General features: G+C 44.0%; 1 protein-coding gene across 4 annotated transcripts in view; it reads left to right on the plus strand.

The window, feature by feature from the left end:
- The window catches only part of c21h8orf34 (chromosome 21 C8orf34 homolog), a 54753-nt gene that overhangs the window by 15010 nt on the left and 23024 nt on the right, over positions 1-16719 (plus strand). For all 4 annotated transcript variants that reach the window (XM_076760967.1, XM_076760965.1, XM_076760968.1 and 1 more), the window contains exons 4-7: positions 204-323; positions 546-574; positions 1437-1600; positions 5644-5810. In XM_076760967.1, coding sequence (XP_076617082.1) covers positions 204-323; positions 546-574; positions 1437-1600; positions 5644-5810 — 480 coding nt within the window. The remainder of the gene's footprint in view (positions 1-203; positions 324-545; positions 575-1436; positions 1601-5643; positions 5811-16719) is intronic.

A 16719-nucleotide genomic window follows, 5' to 3' on the forward strand; every position in this document is an offset into this window, starting at 1 on the left:
GTGTCCCCTGGCCTCCGTCCAATGAGCTCTGCTCCTCAAAGAGACATGTTGACTCTTCTGCTAGTGTTTCCATTCCGCCCCATCCTGCACTAATTCACAAAGTCCTTAGAACGTTTGGTCAGACTTGTTGCTGTTTTAAGAAGATCTGTATCTGTGGTGCTTTCGGATGATAAAAGTTGTTTGTTTGTGTCTCTGATGTCCAGTGCCACGGTCAATCGAGTGCCCGTCCTGGGACTGGAGGGAGAGCCGGGACTTTGACGAGCTCAACCACATTCTGCAGGAGAGCAAGAAGCTGGGCAAGGCCCTGGAGAGTCTGTCACGCAGTGAGTGGCTGCCCGGCATGCACGCACCACGCTCAATGTTTAATGCATCTTAGCATAAGTGTAGACCTTTCTGTAAATGTCACTATGAATCCCAAAAGGAAAGTGGATCGAGCAGCTAATCTTACAAACCTGCCGCTAAGCTCAGAATCAGTCTAAGCTGGGATTTTTGAACTGTATTAGATGCTTCTCTGTGCTTTAAAGCCCTTTCCTCTCTCTCTGCAGGCATTGCCATCTCTGATGAGCTCGACCAGGTAGACATTAACTAGACCGGAGTCTTTATTAAACTCATATACACACTGGCATTGCACTCATGTGGAAATAGCGTTCTGTCACTCATCACTCTGCAGCATCACTCACGCTACATCAAATGAAAGTCGTGTTTCATAACTTCCACTCGGTTGACAGAGCAGCACAGCTCTTCTTCTGATGACGAACCGCTATCTCATGGGAGTGATATGCAAGAACGATACTTCAGTAAGCATGTCCTGCATCTCCCTCTCCCTCGCTGCTTCATCTCCTGCACGAAGCTTTGTCTGAGCTCCGTCTTTTTTGTCCCCGCCTGGCCCCAATTCTCTCCCAACACAATAGTGCAATGACTGCCCAGGCTGGAGACGCACAGAGCCATTTGGAAATGATGGGCCTGGATGAGAGAGACAGCATATGTTTTGACAGGGACTTCAGTTTTTGCTCAGTGCGGCAGTACATGTCCAACGTCCTTGGCTCTCAGCCCAGAGATTTTCCTTCTCTTTCTGCGGGACGGGGCGCGCAATGAATACTAAACACCTGCTCTGATCATGCAGAGACAAAAGCATTTGATACTATCCTGGATTTAGTCAAAGACAAGCAGACACATCTTTGCTTTTTGCATTGAGCGGGGTTGCAAATGTGTGCCGAGTGGCTTTGGCAGCAGAATGGGAGGAAGATGGATCTCAGACAATACTGCGGTGCTTTTTCTTAAAAATGCGTAGTGTTAAGATAAAGTTTTATGGCAGTTCTGACTCCGCTCACTTCCTCCTGCACTCTTTTTTCATTTAAATCTCCATCTTTTTCTTTCTGTCTGCACTCTCCTGCCTTTTGTTATTGCTTCTCATTATTTCTGCATTGTCCTTTCAGAACTTGGGAGGTTATAACTCGGTGTTGCGCCCCCGGGTGGTTGGGGAGTGGGTTGGTCGGGAGGAAGAGGACGCGGACCCGCTGGCTGCTGAGATGCTGCACCCCCCTGTTCCTCGGGCTAAAACTGAAGTGTGCTGGAGTGGCGACAGCAGCCCTGCTGGGAGGTTGGTGCCTGGCATTATATATGTGTAGTCATCTATATAAGTGTGTGTGCAAGCGTGTGCATGTGCGAATAAAAAAAAAAAGTTTAAAACTTCAAGAAAGTTCACAAAGCTTTTGAGGAGGTAGACTTCTCGCTGTGCTGCCTGAGGAATGCCCATCTGAATGGGTTTGATAATCCCATTTCAAAGGCGCGATCAAACATGCTTGCCATGATACTGCTTCAACCCAATTTCAAATTAAAGCTAACCTCATTTCTGGGCGCTCAAGGCCACACGAATTTTGTGCTTGTTATTTTAAAAATGGCCTGTCTTTAACAATATAACTATGTCACGTGCTGAACTGTTAAATTGTTTGTTGCCCTCTTAGGAAGCTTTTTTCACCTCATGTGTGCCTGTAGGACTTCCCTGTTAGGTGTTACTGTGTGTGTGTGTGCGTGTGCGTGTGTGTGTGTGTGTCACATACACTGCAGCTGGTGATGTGACTAATTAGAGGAGGATCGGATATAAAACCATAAATCATGCGCGGGCCTGAGCTGACATACACACAGTGTTAATCTCATTAGGTTACTGTATGGGTGGATTATAGGGAGAAATCACTTAGTTAGAAGTCTGAGCTGGGAGATAGGGATGAGTGTGTGGGCTCACTGATGAGTTCTGCTCTGTGTGTGTTTATACAGGACATGTTTCGTGTTTACCTATGAAGGGTGTGAGAAACTTGTGCAGCTGTGTGTTTGGACTTGCGCAGCGTCCCAAAATAATCACAGCTCCTTCCCTTATCAACCAGAGGAGTATTTGGCTCATCTAATAGACCATTTATATGAACCTTGAATTGCATTTATTGGGAACCTGCTACCACTTCAGATCCTGTCTGGGGATTGTGATCACTTTCAGATCCTCTGAGCTGTTTTCCGGCCAAGCCACAAAGTCAAAAATAGGGAGATCAGAGAAGCTTAGATAGATTTGCTTCTTGTCTCTGTTTAAGGTCAGGATATGGCGTATGGTAGAGGTTTTCAAACTGTGAGGCTCAACTCCAGGGGGGGCCGTGGGAGAGAAGGTCAGAGGCAGAGACGTGAGGCAAAGATGATGCATGAGGTAAATGGGAGACGCTCGCTTCATTATTATACTTTGGCCAGGAATTTAACTCATGTAAACCTGAACACACACGGTACATATATTCCTAAAACCAGTGCAAGTTAGACTTTCAGTGGATATTATTTCATCTGCCGTGCATCATAAATAAATATATTAATATGAATCTGCTTAGAAATCCTAAAAAAGAAGCTCCTTGTAATTACAGAACTTGCCTGCGAATTATTGCGTTTTTACATTTTCTTCAGTATCAAAGTAATCCAGCAGTAGCTGTGTCTGTATCCATGGGTTCACTGCAAACAGGAACTGTTAATAGCTAATTCAGCATACATTTTAATGGTGCCAACACGCAAACAAAGACTTCTTGAAAATCCCAAGTATAAAAGTATGAAAACCAGTGAATTTAAGATCCAGTTAAAAGCAGGATTTGGTTAGGTTTCTAATCAGACGAGATAAAAATGACCACTCTGAGTGAAGCCTGATCAGCGCTGCCCTCTCTTAAAATCCCATCTGAGCTTTAATAGGCCATCCCCTCTGGTGCTCATGCATTTTCAGCTTAGATGTCCTCACATTTTCTCGTGTATCTGACCTTATTTATCAAACCAGTCCATCTTCCTGCTCTTACTTTGGTAAGTTTGCTTGTTTTCATTTTCGATCTTCTTACCTCTGTCCCTCATTCCAGCCCAGCTGTCACTGAGGAGCGTAAGGACAGCTGACAGGTGGTGGTGGTGGCTGTCTGTATGATTGGCTGTAAAGTCAGGAAGGATAAGTGCAGTGGGCACATGGGAAATCAGGTGCATCTGTGGCAGAAATATATTCAGGGAACTGACTTATTTTTACAGTCTGTCCAGAGTGATGGGACTTCCTCACCCCGTGTCTGTCAGTGCCAGAAGCTGTTGACCTTCTTCTTAAACACCAACAGATACTGATCCCTTCTTGTACTTAATAACAGGGAAAGATCAGGACAAACAACGAGTCTGGGAAAGCCAGCTGTGTGTCTTACACCTGCTTTGATTTTGTGGTCATATGTATTGTCTTTAATGACTGGTTCGTACCACCTGAGGTTGCTCCCAATGGGGGTGGGGGTGGGGGGGATTGCTGACACTGGAGAAGCTGCCAGTAGGCACAGTGAGCCAGAGGTTTTCATAGGAGATATGAGCCCATAAGGTGGTGCAGCACATAAAAGTAATAAAACTGTCATATGTGTGACTTTTCCTGCATTTTGTAGAAGATTTGTTGTTCTCAACTTACTTTTTCTGCAACGCTGCGTAAAAGCTTACCTTCTGGTGTAGAATGGTTGTTTGGAAAATGTTCCCCTGCAGAAGTCGAGGACGGCACAGAATGACACCATCCACCTCGCCTCGTCCGTATTAGCAGACTTAATTATCGCAGAAATACCATGTAGAGAGTATGAAGAAATATCTGTCATCTTTTGACCCTTCCCCATTAACTGTAAATAGAAGTCATTAAACTGAGATCAGCATCAAATTAATACTCTTCCGCCGCTCTAATCCACGCTCTCTGCCTGTGGGATATGAAAATTAATTTCTCCAATAGAGAAGTAATGCAGAAGTGAGCCTTTATAAATGTTTCTGCATCCATAACTGTACAGAAAGGAGACATTATTGGGTAATTTTGCAGCCGTTCTCCTTGTTCCAGGCTGGGACAGAGGTAACACAATTTCACCTGAGAAACGAATAAAGCTTTTGGGAAAAAGAAATATCAAGAGAAGAACTTGATTTCTTCCCATCCACGTATTGTTTTTAATTTAAAAACCTGGCTGGGAGGCAGCCTGTATGGAGTGCAGCAGTAAGTCTTGTAAACAGGGATGGGTTCCAGTGCACTTCCATGGCTGCATGCTGATTCTTATGTTTAGAAATGGCTGCAGTATGTATTGTAAATGTTAGCATAAGCAAATGTAAATTAAATGTAAGGAGAACACAAACTTAATGGAAAAGAGCCATAGTTCATTCTTAGATTAAATGGATCAGATTTAGGATTTTTATATAAATTTTGTGCTTTTACCTCAGTGTTTAAAGGATGAAAACAATAACTAACGTCTCCCCCTGCATGTCATCCATCCTCCTGCTTCCTAAAAACTACAGGGCGCTCTTTCAACACCTCATATTCATCTACACACTTCCCCCTCGCTCAGGCCCTTCTTTTTGACCCCACATCCTCTCAATACTGCTGCTAGTAGTTTGTGCTTAGTGCTACAACCAGGGTCTCACCTGCCACTGTGGCCATTCATTTTATTTATTGTCTGCCATGTCTGAAATTTGGTGTCATGTCACCTTACCCCTGACTACCCTTTAAACAACATATATCAACACAATATGATGAAAACACCTTTCTGCCGTGTTAGTGGGTGACCTGAAATTCTTCTGCCACAGACAGCATGTACCCTGTGTTTGGCAGGTGGCAGGTGCTAATTTCATTCCCTGGCTACAACTCTTTCTCTGTTGCTCACCTCACAGCCATTATCCCCGCTTATCTTCTCCCTGCTACGCATTTATAGCAAGGTGTTCTGCACCAGCATGGAATGATTGTACGGTGTTTTGTCCCTAACAACCACGGAACGCCTGCCAAGTGCAACAAGTGGTGGAGCTTCAACACTTTAAATGAAGCCGCACGTCTGGGGCAAATGCAACATGTTGTATTTCCTGGAAAGCCTGCTGAGATACAAGCCTGACAGATTAGGATGAGAGGATGTAACTACTATAGGAGCACAGCTGTTATAAAAACATGCTATTTTTGTAAGTATATTTCCCAGCTGACAGCAGTGTTAGTGTGCATGATGATGGCTTCATGTCAGTATGGAAGTTAGGGAAAATAATGGGCAACAACTGATCTATGTAAAGTAATTATATGTTGTTATGTGTCAGTAAATAGCCATCAAGTGGAAAAGACTTTTACTCCTCTTAAGCCCCGACTCCTCCTCTGTTTGCCTCCTCCAGCCTGAAGATGGAAACAAAGAGCAAAGGGCTAAAGGAGCAGCAGCAGCACCACAAGAAGCTCCTGGCAGCCATGTTGTCCCAGGACTCCTTCGATTCGGTCCATAGCCCCGCCCCCTCCATCGTAGAGGAAGAGATGGAGGACGAGGACGATGCAATGGAGCTTCTGGGTAATGTCACGAATTCTGTGCATGTGCCATTACTGACACAGACACACAGTTGTTTCTGTTCATTAAAGTTTGCATGAAAAAACCATTGACCATACAGAGCTGCTCCTGAGTCAGTCTGGCAGGCAGGTGCTTTACTGTCTAGCTGCAGATGCCCCGTTGATGTGTGAAACAGACACCTGTTTTCTTACCACCTTGCACAGCTTGCTGTGTTTACCTCGTGTGTGTGTGTGTGTGTGTGTGTGTGTGTGTGTGTGTGTGTGTGTGATTACATGTGTGCCGAGTAAGCTGGCTAATGCCTCGCTGACGTGACGACTAGAAAACAAAGTATAGCTGTTTCATGTTTGATGAGCCGTTTTCTTTGCAGAGCTCATTCTGTTTTGATATTCAGACGTCCAAATTTGTTCAGAGACGTTGTGAGTGGATCTACAGTGACTTCACTTATGCTTTAACGTGTCTCAGAAGAACATTTTTTAGCTGGCGTATGTAGAAAAGGCAGTAAAAAAAACAACTTTTTCATTAATAATACATTTGATAGTTTGCTTTTTATTTCTTCCACTTGATTACTGGTCAAATAAAAAGTACTTATCGTTATTTTTTTCCTTAGATGCACTGCATTGCATCAATATTAAACATTAAAAATGTATCATAGAAGAGCCTTAGATAGAAATTTCCCCACTTAGGTGTGTTGAGTTGCTTTTTCTCAGCTGGAAAAACTGATGCTCTTCTGTTTTCCTGTGGGAGAAGTAAAGTCTGCATTTGAGTAAAGGGAACTATTCAAATGACAGTGATGAAAATTTCCTTTAATAAATATAGGAGACAGCTTAAAAGGGAGGAAATGGTTGCATATGTGCAGACCTGCAGAGGCGTACTGGCTGCATTGTGTGTAGCGGCTGGATAGCTGGTGAGCAAAGCAGCAGCAGTCAGTTTATGTGCTGTACTGAAGAGCACTTTAGTAGTAGCTGTTAAAGGAGAGCATGCTTCCTGTTTACATAGTTTGGCAAGATGCTCTCACTCTGACAACTGAAGAATCACAAAGTAGCTCCTTTGATTTACTTTCTGTGTGTTTGACTGTGTGTGTTCACATTCCTTCACGCCAGCCGTGCCATCATGCGCTGCTTTAAGATGGATGAGCCGGTGACAGAGAGGGTGGAGGGAGCATCTGAAGTGAAGTCTTGTTTTGGTTTTATTCAGCGGCGTGCCGGAGAGCTCGTCACCCTGCCTGTGCAGACGCAGCAAGTAATGCCTCATGCCAAATCGAATTTGCTACCTGAAATATTTTGTGTGTGGCAGAGCCCTCGTTCTCTGTTCCTCTGTCACTCGCTCGCCCTGCTTACTCTGTCTCCGCTGTGCAGTCAACTCCACCTGCAGGGGGTGATCCTCTTGAGAAAAGTAGCTTATTCCTGCATTGTAACACTACAGTAAAGGAAGGTCATACACACAACAGCTGCCACAAAGGTACACAGCACAGCATCGCTGATGAGATTTATTGCTCTTCAAAAGAATCCCTCAGACTCTGAGAAGCTGAAACCTGCAGCTAACACTGGGAAAAAACAGCTTTTCTACAAATGCACCTCAAAGTTAAGTCACTTACTTTCTTCCAGGTGAGCGAACAAATGTCTGACTTACAGTTCTTCATTGAGGGATAACAACTCTCAACATGATCTTTTTATCTCCTCGTGTCTTCAGCGTGGGCCCCAATTATAGTGCTTCAGCGTCTGTGCAGCCTCCTCAGAGCTGCTGCTCTGTGGTGACACACAGCCGACGTTTGTCTCTGCTCTCTGCTCCGCTGTCACAGCACTGACACACGTGTGCTTGTTAGCAGGATCTTTTGTTCAAGGTCACCCAGAGGGTCACGTTTCTTTATTGCTGACAGAGGTTATTCTACTCCGAGTGGAGCTGCAACATATGAGTGTGTTGTGTCTAAAAATTGCTTATTGTGTCTGAAAATTTGCGATCAACTGATTGTTTTAGGCAGTCACATTAACTCAGGTAGATTCACTCTGTGTCTCAGAATCTAGACATTTATTGTATTATGGTAATTGATTTTGTTGTAGGCCCATTTATCTACCGCTGTGAAAAGTGTCCGTTCTATTAAACTGCTCCATATCAAGCTGCTCTTCAATAAAAAGGGGAATCTTGTAAAAACACTAGTTACTGTATACACCAGGCTTTGCTTTATATGAGCAAAGCACAGCGGTGACCCTGGACAGCACTATATTATGGTGAAAAATACAGCCATAAAGCAGGATGTTGATGGTCTGTGATGGCCCTCCTTAATCACAGCTCAGAATTCCAGGCATGTTCCCCCAGTGGCTTTTACACTTCAGTCCAGGGCAGTAATTCATAGGAAATAATGCGCCGTGGTCATTTCTGATCCTCTGTCGAGGCCTGGTCGTGGTGCTCTCCACAGGGACTTCTGTTACTGTGTCGACGGTCAGTGTGAGCGGTGTGCCTCTCTACTGTAGAGTTGATTAAAGTGATGCTAACATGCAGGCTGTGGTGGCCCGGTGGACTCGGAAGAAATGAACGAGCCTCAGGAGGATTTCTGGGCCTCGTTTGGAAAGACAGCCTTGGCACAAATTTTGTCGCTGAGATCAAACGCGTGCCAAAGATGACTGATGGTCCTTGGCAGGCACGGTGATCTTGTGATAGTATATTGATCCCTGAAGGAGATATTTGTCTTTTTCCTTGCTGCTGTCCTCATGAAGGTGAAAACATACAGTCAGCTGCTCAGCGGCACTCCTGGAGCAGGAAGGGATTCATTGACTTACTCAAGGACTCTGCACCGGATTGGTTCTAGTAAATCAGTGAATTCAGATGTTCTTCTCTAAAATTCTTTGATGTAGCTGTGATAACATGATAATGATGATAATGCACCGTAGCAACAATTTGCACAATTATCTTGGAAATTTTCACATCATGTCAATACTTTGTCTTTCTTTTGGTTTACGAAGGCTTTAAATTAATAACTGGTAACATTCTCAAAAGGCTATATGGTGCATTGCTAAATGGATGCTTAAAGCCTCTTATGGCCTCTCACACGCAGCAGTACAGTCACTGTAGTACCAGAGGTTGCTGGAAACATGCTGTCTATTTAAGCCTTTGTGTAGGGTGACATCTAGTGGCTTGAATGAGGTAATGCAGCAGCAGCTGCTGATCCACTAAAGTTTGATTTGACAGACCATTAAAATACAGCCTTTGGATGCAGGTGTGCAGCAGTGAAGCTTTTAGCAAAGTTGCAGAAATTAATATCAAAAACACTATTAAACTTCCCTTTTTCCTTCTGTTATTAACATTACACTTGAATTCACTTTCATAATCTGTCATGTCCAAACTTCTCTATCTCTGTTCACACACACATTAACTTACATCCATTTCCTGGAGACTCACCCTCACCCTGACCCTTACCATAACTCAGGCTTTCACTCAAATATTCAATGAGTTATGATGTGGAGACTTGTATTTTGCCCCCCTAAGGAAGGCCAGTCCCTACAATGTGACTGTGTATATATATATATGAGTCCCCCACAACATGAGTAAGTCATGCACACACACAGACAATTCTGATCATAGACACTCATCCCAAAGGAGCATATGTTAACTCCAGATGCACCTGAGTAGTTTCTCTGTGTAGCTGTTGTATTATCAGCCGAGCAGAGCTTTGTTCATCACACCTGCTAACTGGATCTGCTAATTGTTGCTGTACAGACAGAGCCACACAAGCCAAATGGAAGCAATTACATTAGATGTTACATTAGAAATGAACAGGTCCCGTGGCGTTGATGTAATCAGTCACTTTAACACATCCAAACCTCTGGAGGACAAAGACGGGAGAGTTCAGAGTGACAGTGAACACGTAACATATTGCAGAATATCCACTGGGAGGCAGGAAAGGAGCGCTGGTTTGTCCTACTGTGTAACAACGAGAGCTTCTGTGAGAGAACAAGACGCGTAATAAAAGCAGGCTTAGAAGATACAAAGAAAGTTAGCAGCTAATCTCCATTTCCACATTGAACAGATGGGTTTTCAGAACGGCATGTCTTTTTGCCAGCACCTGGATAAGGAGCTTATGAGAAAATAATAAGATCCTCTTGGAATGGTTTGCAGCGCTGCTAGCCAAGGTAGTCCGGATTGAATACAATTCTGAAAACCAAAGACATGGCTTAAGGTTGATTTGTTTTGTACACATTGTTCCAAAAAGAGAAACTTAAATCAGCTTAGAGCCGTGCTGATTCTCCTGTGCTCTCAGGGATGGCACTGTGTTTTCCCAGTTGCTTTCATTAGCCCTGTGCTTAATATCTACCACAGTCGAAACCATATTGAAAATGAATATGACTCACATGTTCTTGTAAAGCCATGGAAAATGTCAAGATTCTAGCTTTCGCTGGGCGGTGAGACCACAGCTTTATACTGATCTGAAATAAGAAGCAAGCCGAGTTCAGTGTGTGGGGAGAAACACCCTGTTTTTGGCTTTGCAGTGTTATTTTATGGTGAGTTAATGAGACGAGTTAGCCAGTTCCTCACTGTAAAGTCACTGTTCTCATCCATCCGTGGTGGAAGTATTGCATTTCACAGACATGCCCTTTGAATTCTCAAAAATGTTCTTTTGGTCAAAGAATTAGTGTTAACTAGATTATGACAGGGTATGATGTACATTGTCCTCTGAAGCAACATAAAGTCAGACTTTTTAAGGTGTGATGGAGAGTCACATTATAATATGAATGTGAAGCATTCATCTTCGTCTATTTTCGCTCAGCATAAGGCCTTCAGACATGCTGCTCAATCAAGAAGCGTTCAAACCCACTGAGCTTGATTTTAAATTCAAGCTTTGAGTTTGAAGTTTCCAAAGATACCGCACAGTGTATGCAAGGCTGAATTACTAGAAAATGTGGATAATATTATACATAACATGACTACTTTTTTCCATTTGATGTAATGGCAGTTTGGTGTTTAATATGGTGATATTTTGTTGCTTGAATGGAAGTTGGAGCAACATTGAGCTGCTTATGGGGTAAAATCAAGAGCAACAAACTGTTGTAGCGGAGGGTAACAGAGCATCCCTCGCTGTCAAACACCAGTACATCAGATGTCTGCATGAGTCCAGTCTTTAGTATTCTGACCCACTCTGAGGATGTGAGAGGAGCGTTACCCTCTCTCGCTGACTCCCAGCGACAGTGAGGATCTGAAGGGGACAGCATGAGGGCCTGATGGAGCTCCGTCTGATCTTTGACACACACAGAATAAAGCAGTGTCTGGTGGATGAGCTACGTCGTCTGTGTGTGGCTCTTTTGTTTGAGGACGTTATATCCTGATCGAGCACAGTGTATAGTATAACACAATATCACATTTTTAAAAAAAATACTAAATAGAGTAGGTGAGGTAAAGTGAGATTTTAACACCTTTATATTTAAGTGTGTCTCTGAGGGTGATTGAGGTCTTAGCCTTTCGACTCGCGGAGGCCTGAACATGTACTTAGTCCTACTAAATGACTTTCTGTGGTGAAAGAGCAAAGCTGTTGTTATTAGTTTTACGGCAGACAGGAATGCCAAATATTTATATATTATATTCTGATTAGTTTTTTTTTTAAATAAAGGAACACTTTGTGAAACCGTGGTCGGTGAACACAGTTTGTTTGCAAATGACTGCATTCTGGTTTTATTAAAATTTAGCACAGACTAGTGACGTTCGTATCAACCTCAGCTTTAAATATAAGTGCTACTTAGCAACTGTTAGCATGCTAGCTTGTAAGATGGTGAGCATGGTAAGCATTATACTTGCCTACCTGCCATGAAAAAATCTTTAAAGAGGCATAAAGTAGCATCATGGAAACGCTCAAGTAAAAAACAACTTCAGTAAATTCCTTTAGTGACTTTTCCGCCAATGAAATGAACTCGATGTGGTCATGTGACTTGCTCTACCTGTGTGTCCCTGCATGTGAAGCGCTGATTGCAGTAGTAGCATGGCTGAGAGCTGCCTCTGTCCTTACAACATTCAGATCGCCAGAGTTGGCAGACAAGGCACGCACTTCCTGACGCCAGCAGCAGTAACAAGACACACACACACACACACACACACACACACACACACACACACACACACACACACAGAGACAAACTCCCATCACCCCTATTGCCCCCTTCATCCTTCCCCAAACAACCAAAGAAACAACAGTTGCCTGGAAACAATGTAAACCAACAACAACACAGAGGTATCGTCACGGTGCACTGAGAGGAGAGGAGGAGGTGGAGGAGGACATGCATGTGAGTGTGTGAGTCGCGTCGGCACTAAATCTTTCACTTGAGGCACAAACTTGAGAGGGCTGGGTTCACCTCTGGAGCCTTCGCCGGGCCGATGGTGAAAAGAATGTCCTGTAGTAAAAGTCTAACTGCGCCCAATTTGACGCCTGTAAAAGTCTCCGCGGTGCAGATGGATACGCTAATCGAGAGGCAAATTGCTGTGGTATTATGGTGGTATTACTGCGGGCAATTATCAATAGGCAAGTAGACTGCTGTGATCATACCATAAATCTGGCAGGAGTCACTACGCTGCGCACGACCTAATGCCAGCCAGCGTACGAACCTCCGGTGTGCGTAAGCGCCTTAGATGAACTGAGCAGATTATTTGGGCTGAATGGACACAGTGATGCTGTATTGTGGCTACTGTAGCCAGACAGAAGCAAAAGATGGCAGATAGACACACAAAGACGATAAGGGACGCGTGTGAATAGAAGCATTGTGTTATTATAGGATAATCAGCTAAACCCCCCCCCCAACAGTTGTCTGGCTCCTGTCCATAGCAAGATTAAGATTTAAGAGACAAATAGACAAGTGAGTTACAAACTTGCTGTCATTATGCAGTAATTGGTGTGTAATCAGTAGTCAGCGTGTGTATGAGTGAAAGCAGGCTGTGTGTGGTGGTGTGAGTGTGTGTGTGTGTGTGTGTGTGTGTGTGTGTGTGTGTGTGCATGCTGCTGTATCTATGTGTTTATCACAAACAATGATCTCCTGAATGAACTGCACACATTTAAAGTCAAAGGAGAGAATCGCTCATGTCACATCAACACATTATCCCATCAATCATGTTAACTTGTGTTTGTTTTGTTGAAATTGCTCTTCTGTCATCAGCGTCTCTGCAGGCTCCTCTTGTACAGACGCATTCCTGTTTGATGGATCATTTAAATCTTTTATAAGGGACTAAAAAGCATCATTTTGAACTGTAGATGGCAGCCTTGATCCTGGTAGACAGCTGTTTTGACATATTTACTGTGTAAACCATAAAAAAAGACCTTCCTAAAGCTCAAAATTCTGAAATTTCCAACATACAAGACTGCTCAAGTCTCCTTTCCAGCTCCAATGACTGGCATTGTAATGCATCAATACATCAAGCTCTGCTATGTCTTCAGTGACATCCTAATCTCTGCAATATTTGCGGTTAGAAAGCGAGTTAAAAGCAGGTTTGCACCAAAGTCTGCGATAAGACTTTCCACCGGCCTCGGAGCTGTGATGTTACCCTGCGCATGTGTGTCCCCATCTGATTCTGATCAGGCCTTTTTACTGCTGCGCGCCGAGTTGCGGGGTGCTTGGAGCCTAACAGGCATATTTTTAGGCCGGGGGGGCGGGGTGGGGGGTGAGGGGTGCCATTGAAAGCCGAGACATAATTATGAAATGTAAGTTGGAATATTGTTTTTATTACAAAGCCAAACAAATGTGTCTCTGCCGCGACTCACATCAAAGGTGTCTGTGTGACGACTAACCGCCGAGTGGAGGCTTTGTGCTCGAGGCTTAATGAAAAGCAAATGCTGCTTGTATGTGTGAGGGCAACAAAAGTGTGAGGTCTGCAAGTGTCACTCCAAGTGTCGGCTTGAGTACGTGTCTGTGCGCCTTTTTATCTCTATCGCGTACGGCGCTCACACATGTGGGTCTCTGTGTGCTTTCCACTGTACACGGCGAGGAGCAAGGCATCTATCACTTACAGGCTATTAATTAGAGCCCAGTGTCATGTGGTGAGACGTCGTCACTGCTCATGAAAGAATGGAAAATTCAATTAGTTCACTTCGAGGCATGAGGTGCAGTAACTCTCACAGCACTTGATGAAATGCCTCGGATTGGATGATCAATGCGCGCGTCTCCCCGCTCCACGTGTGGGGTGGTCCTCTGGATGATTCCACCCCATACATCTGTCAACGCATCATCCGAGAAGGTGTACATTAAGTTATTGTGAAGCGTACGCGCTAATTATGACCTCAGCTCTGTTTTTAGCCGTATGGAGAGCAGCAGAGAGCCAGTCAGTCCGTCGCTATCTAAACAACATTAAATTACATGGAAACTTGGAGAGAGGAACACACAAACACTTTATCTGTACGCTGTCTCCTTTTTGGCTTTACTGTGAGTGAGTGATTGCGGCACGGAATTCCTCATCGCTCTGGCCTTTTGTTGGGATTGCATCGCTCGAATAGTTTCCACCCCACCCCCCACCCCCAGTTCAGACCCATTTTATTTATCGGCCATGTCTCATCGTTAGACAGGGGGAGCACGCATGGCTGCCTCGGTGCCCAGAGAGTGGAAATGTGACGGGCTGACAAACGGGCGAGTGTGGACAGACGTTTGTTGTGTCTAGACGGAGGCCTGGGAGGCTGTCATGGTCTCAGGGTAAACTGGTCTCATGGGAGACGCACTGTAAACTTGTCATGGTGGTATTGTGTGGGAGGCATGCTGGGCTCTGTTGTGAACTTGGAGAGTTTGCACACAGTCGTATGTGTTTGACCAAGTAGACACGGAGCGGAGAAGAACACTTAGACACCGTAATCTTCTGTGTGAGCATGGATTTGGGCATTTGCACGTGAAAAGGCAGCTCGATGGTGAGGTTAAAAGTTTTTTAAAAGTCTCTTATATAACATGTAATTCCGCATCATTTCAACGACTGCGTTGTTGTGAGGATCTGCTACACATTCAAATATAGTCAATGAAATAGTGCACTCTGATTTGAAATATCTCTGTTCCTGTTTGTTTAAAACCTCAAGAATCACATTTTCTGGACAAATAAACAATTGCTGCAGTGAGATTCAGTCATCAGGCCACGGCGTGAGCATATGCGTCAGAACACTGTGCATGTAAAAGCGGTCATTTACAATCCAACACCCTAACCCCAACCCGAGCGACGCATATTCATCACTTTAGCACTCCGCACACAGGCCCTCCTCAGAGGGAGAATGGTGTCGACACAGAAATCTGTCACCTCTCCCTCCCCAGACACGCCTGAGTCAGGCTGCTGTTGCACAGATGAAGCGCAGCACCCACTTTTAAAGCCTGCAGAGACAAGAGGATTTAAGCTGAGAAGAAAAACTACTTGGTCTTTTTGTACCCAACATTTATCCAAGCAGAGTTGGAAGGTTCTTCCTCTTGCTTCAAAGTCCTTCAGTTACACACTTTCATACCTGCAAGCTGGAAACCCAGTGCGTGGACAGCGAGCAGCAGCCGAACACTGGGGTTATTGTTCTGGGCTAAGCGCACTTTTACAGTGGCAATCCTTGTATACAAGCATACACGGTTATTTTTCCCTTTCTGTTTGCATCTGTGACTGTAAACATTATCAGGAAATGTTCTCTTGTCTTATCAGGCCAAAAGAAGGAACTGCTGCAAGTGTGGAACAAATTGTTCTGCTGCATTTCGTTCAGTCTAATCTGCTCTCTGTATGGGACAGACTCCCAGTGAAAGCCTTTGTTTACCTTGGTGAACTTTGAGATTAGCTTTCTCTTCTCTCACACACTGAGGTCTTTCTCTTCACTATTGTGTCATTTGACTTGACAAAAAGAAGCACGTCCAAAAGACAAAGCGGGAGGTGAGGTGACAAGCAGCTGTGTACACTGAGGTCATGCTCTCTTTCAGGGTCGGAGCCGCTCGCTGTCATTCTTTTGGTATTTCATGAACACTGCAGCGTCGCAAGTGAATGCTTCTAAGTGTCAAGTAATGATTTGTATCACGGGCTGTGACCCAAAGAAAATCTGGCATGCTACATTTGTCAATCGCCAAAAGAAGGGGAAATGGTTAGAGGAGGAAGCGGTGAGGATGGATGAAGAGGGAGGAGGGAAAGGTGAAGGCCCAAACTTAAGGAGTTCTCACGACCAGCAAACTACCCAAATCGCCGGTGGCACTCTCTGTCCCCACCCCCTCCAATGCAGACCGGGATGAATGGGACATTTAATATTGCTCTGCTTAAGGGTATTACTGGAACGTATCTGTCCTCCTCAGAAGACTAAAACAACACTCGTACTCATATAGCCCGGACACGATGTGAATGGCATGACGGCGTATTGATTTAGATCCTTTGCCAACAGTTTAAGACTGTAATGTAGTCAGAACTAGTTAAGAGCACAGCATGATACTGCACTATGAATATAAAGTAGTTTCATTTAAAAGACATGAAATATTCAGAAAAAGCTTTTGTGAATGTAATATTATCATTCTTCATTCATTTACTTTTTAGTCAGAGGTTTTGTTTGCTCTCTACATGTGAACATTGATATTTTGACATCCACCATCCCCTCTGTTAATTTTAAGATACTTACTGATTTCTGAACTCGTTGTGCTCTTACCTGACTGAATGCTCACTTTAGCATGCTAATATAGCAGGTTTGACGTTTATGATGTTCACCACCCTAGTTTAGCATGTTAGCATGCTATGCTAAATTAGCACAAAATGCAGAGTATAGCTGAGGCTGATGGGACTGTCATTAGTTTTGCAGCTGTTAGGTCATAAAGCAGAAATAATAATAATTTTTTGCTGGGGCTTAATGAAAAGTCAAAGGTTTAGGTTTGGATAAAATGTAAAATTTGTCCTCTGGGGACCATGAATGCTTGTAGAAAAACCTGATGGTTATCCCTCCTGTAGTTGTCAACATATGTCAAAGTTT

This window comes from Chaetodon auriga, chromosome 21, assembly GCF_051107435.1.
Source record: "Chaetodon auriga isolate fChaAug3 chromosome 21, fChaAug3.hap1, whole genome shotgun sequence".
In the NCBI taxonomy this organism is placed as follows: domain Eukaryota; kingdom Metazoa; phylum Chordata; class Actinopteri; order Chaetodontiformes; family Chaetodontidae; genus Chaetodon; species Chaetodon auriga.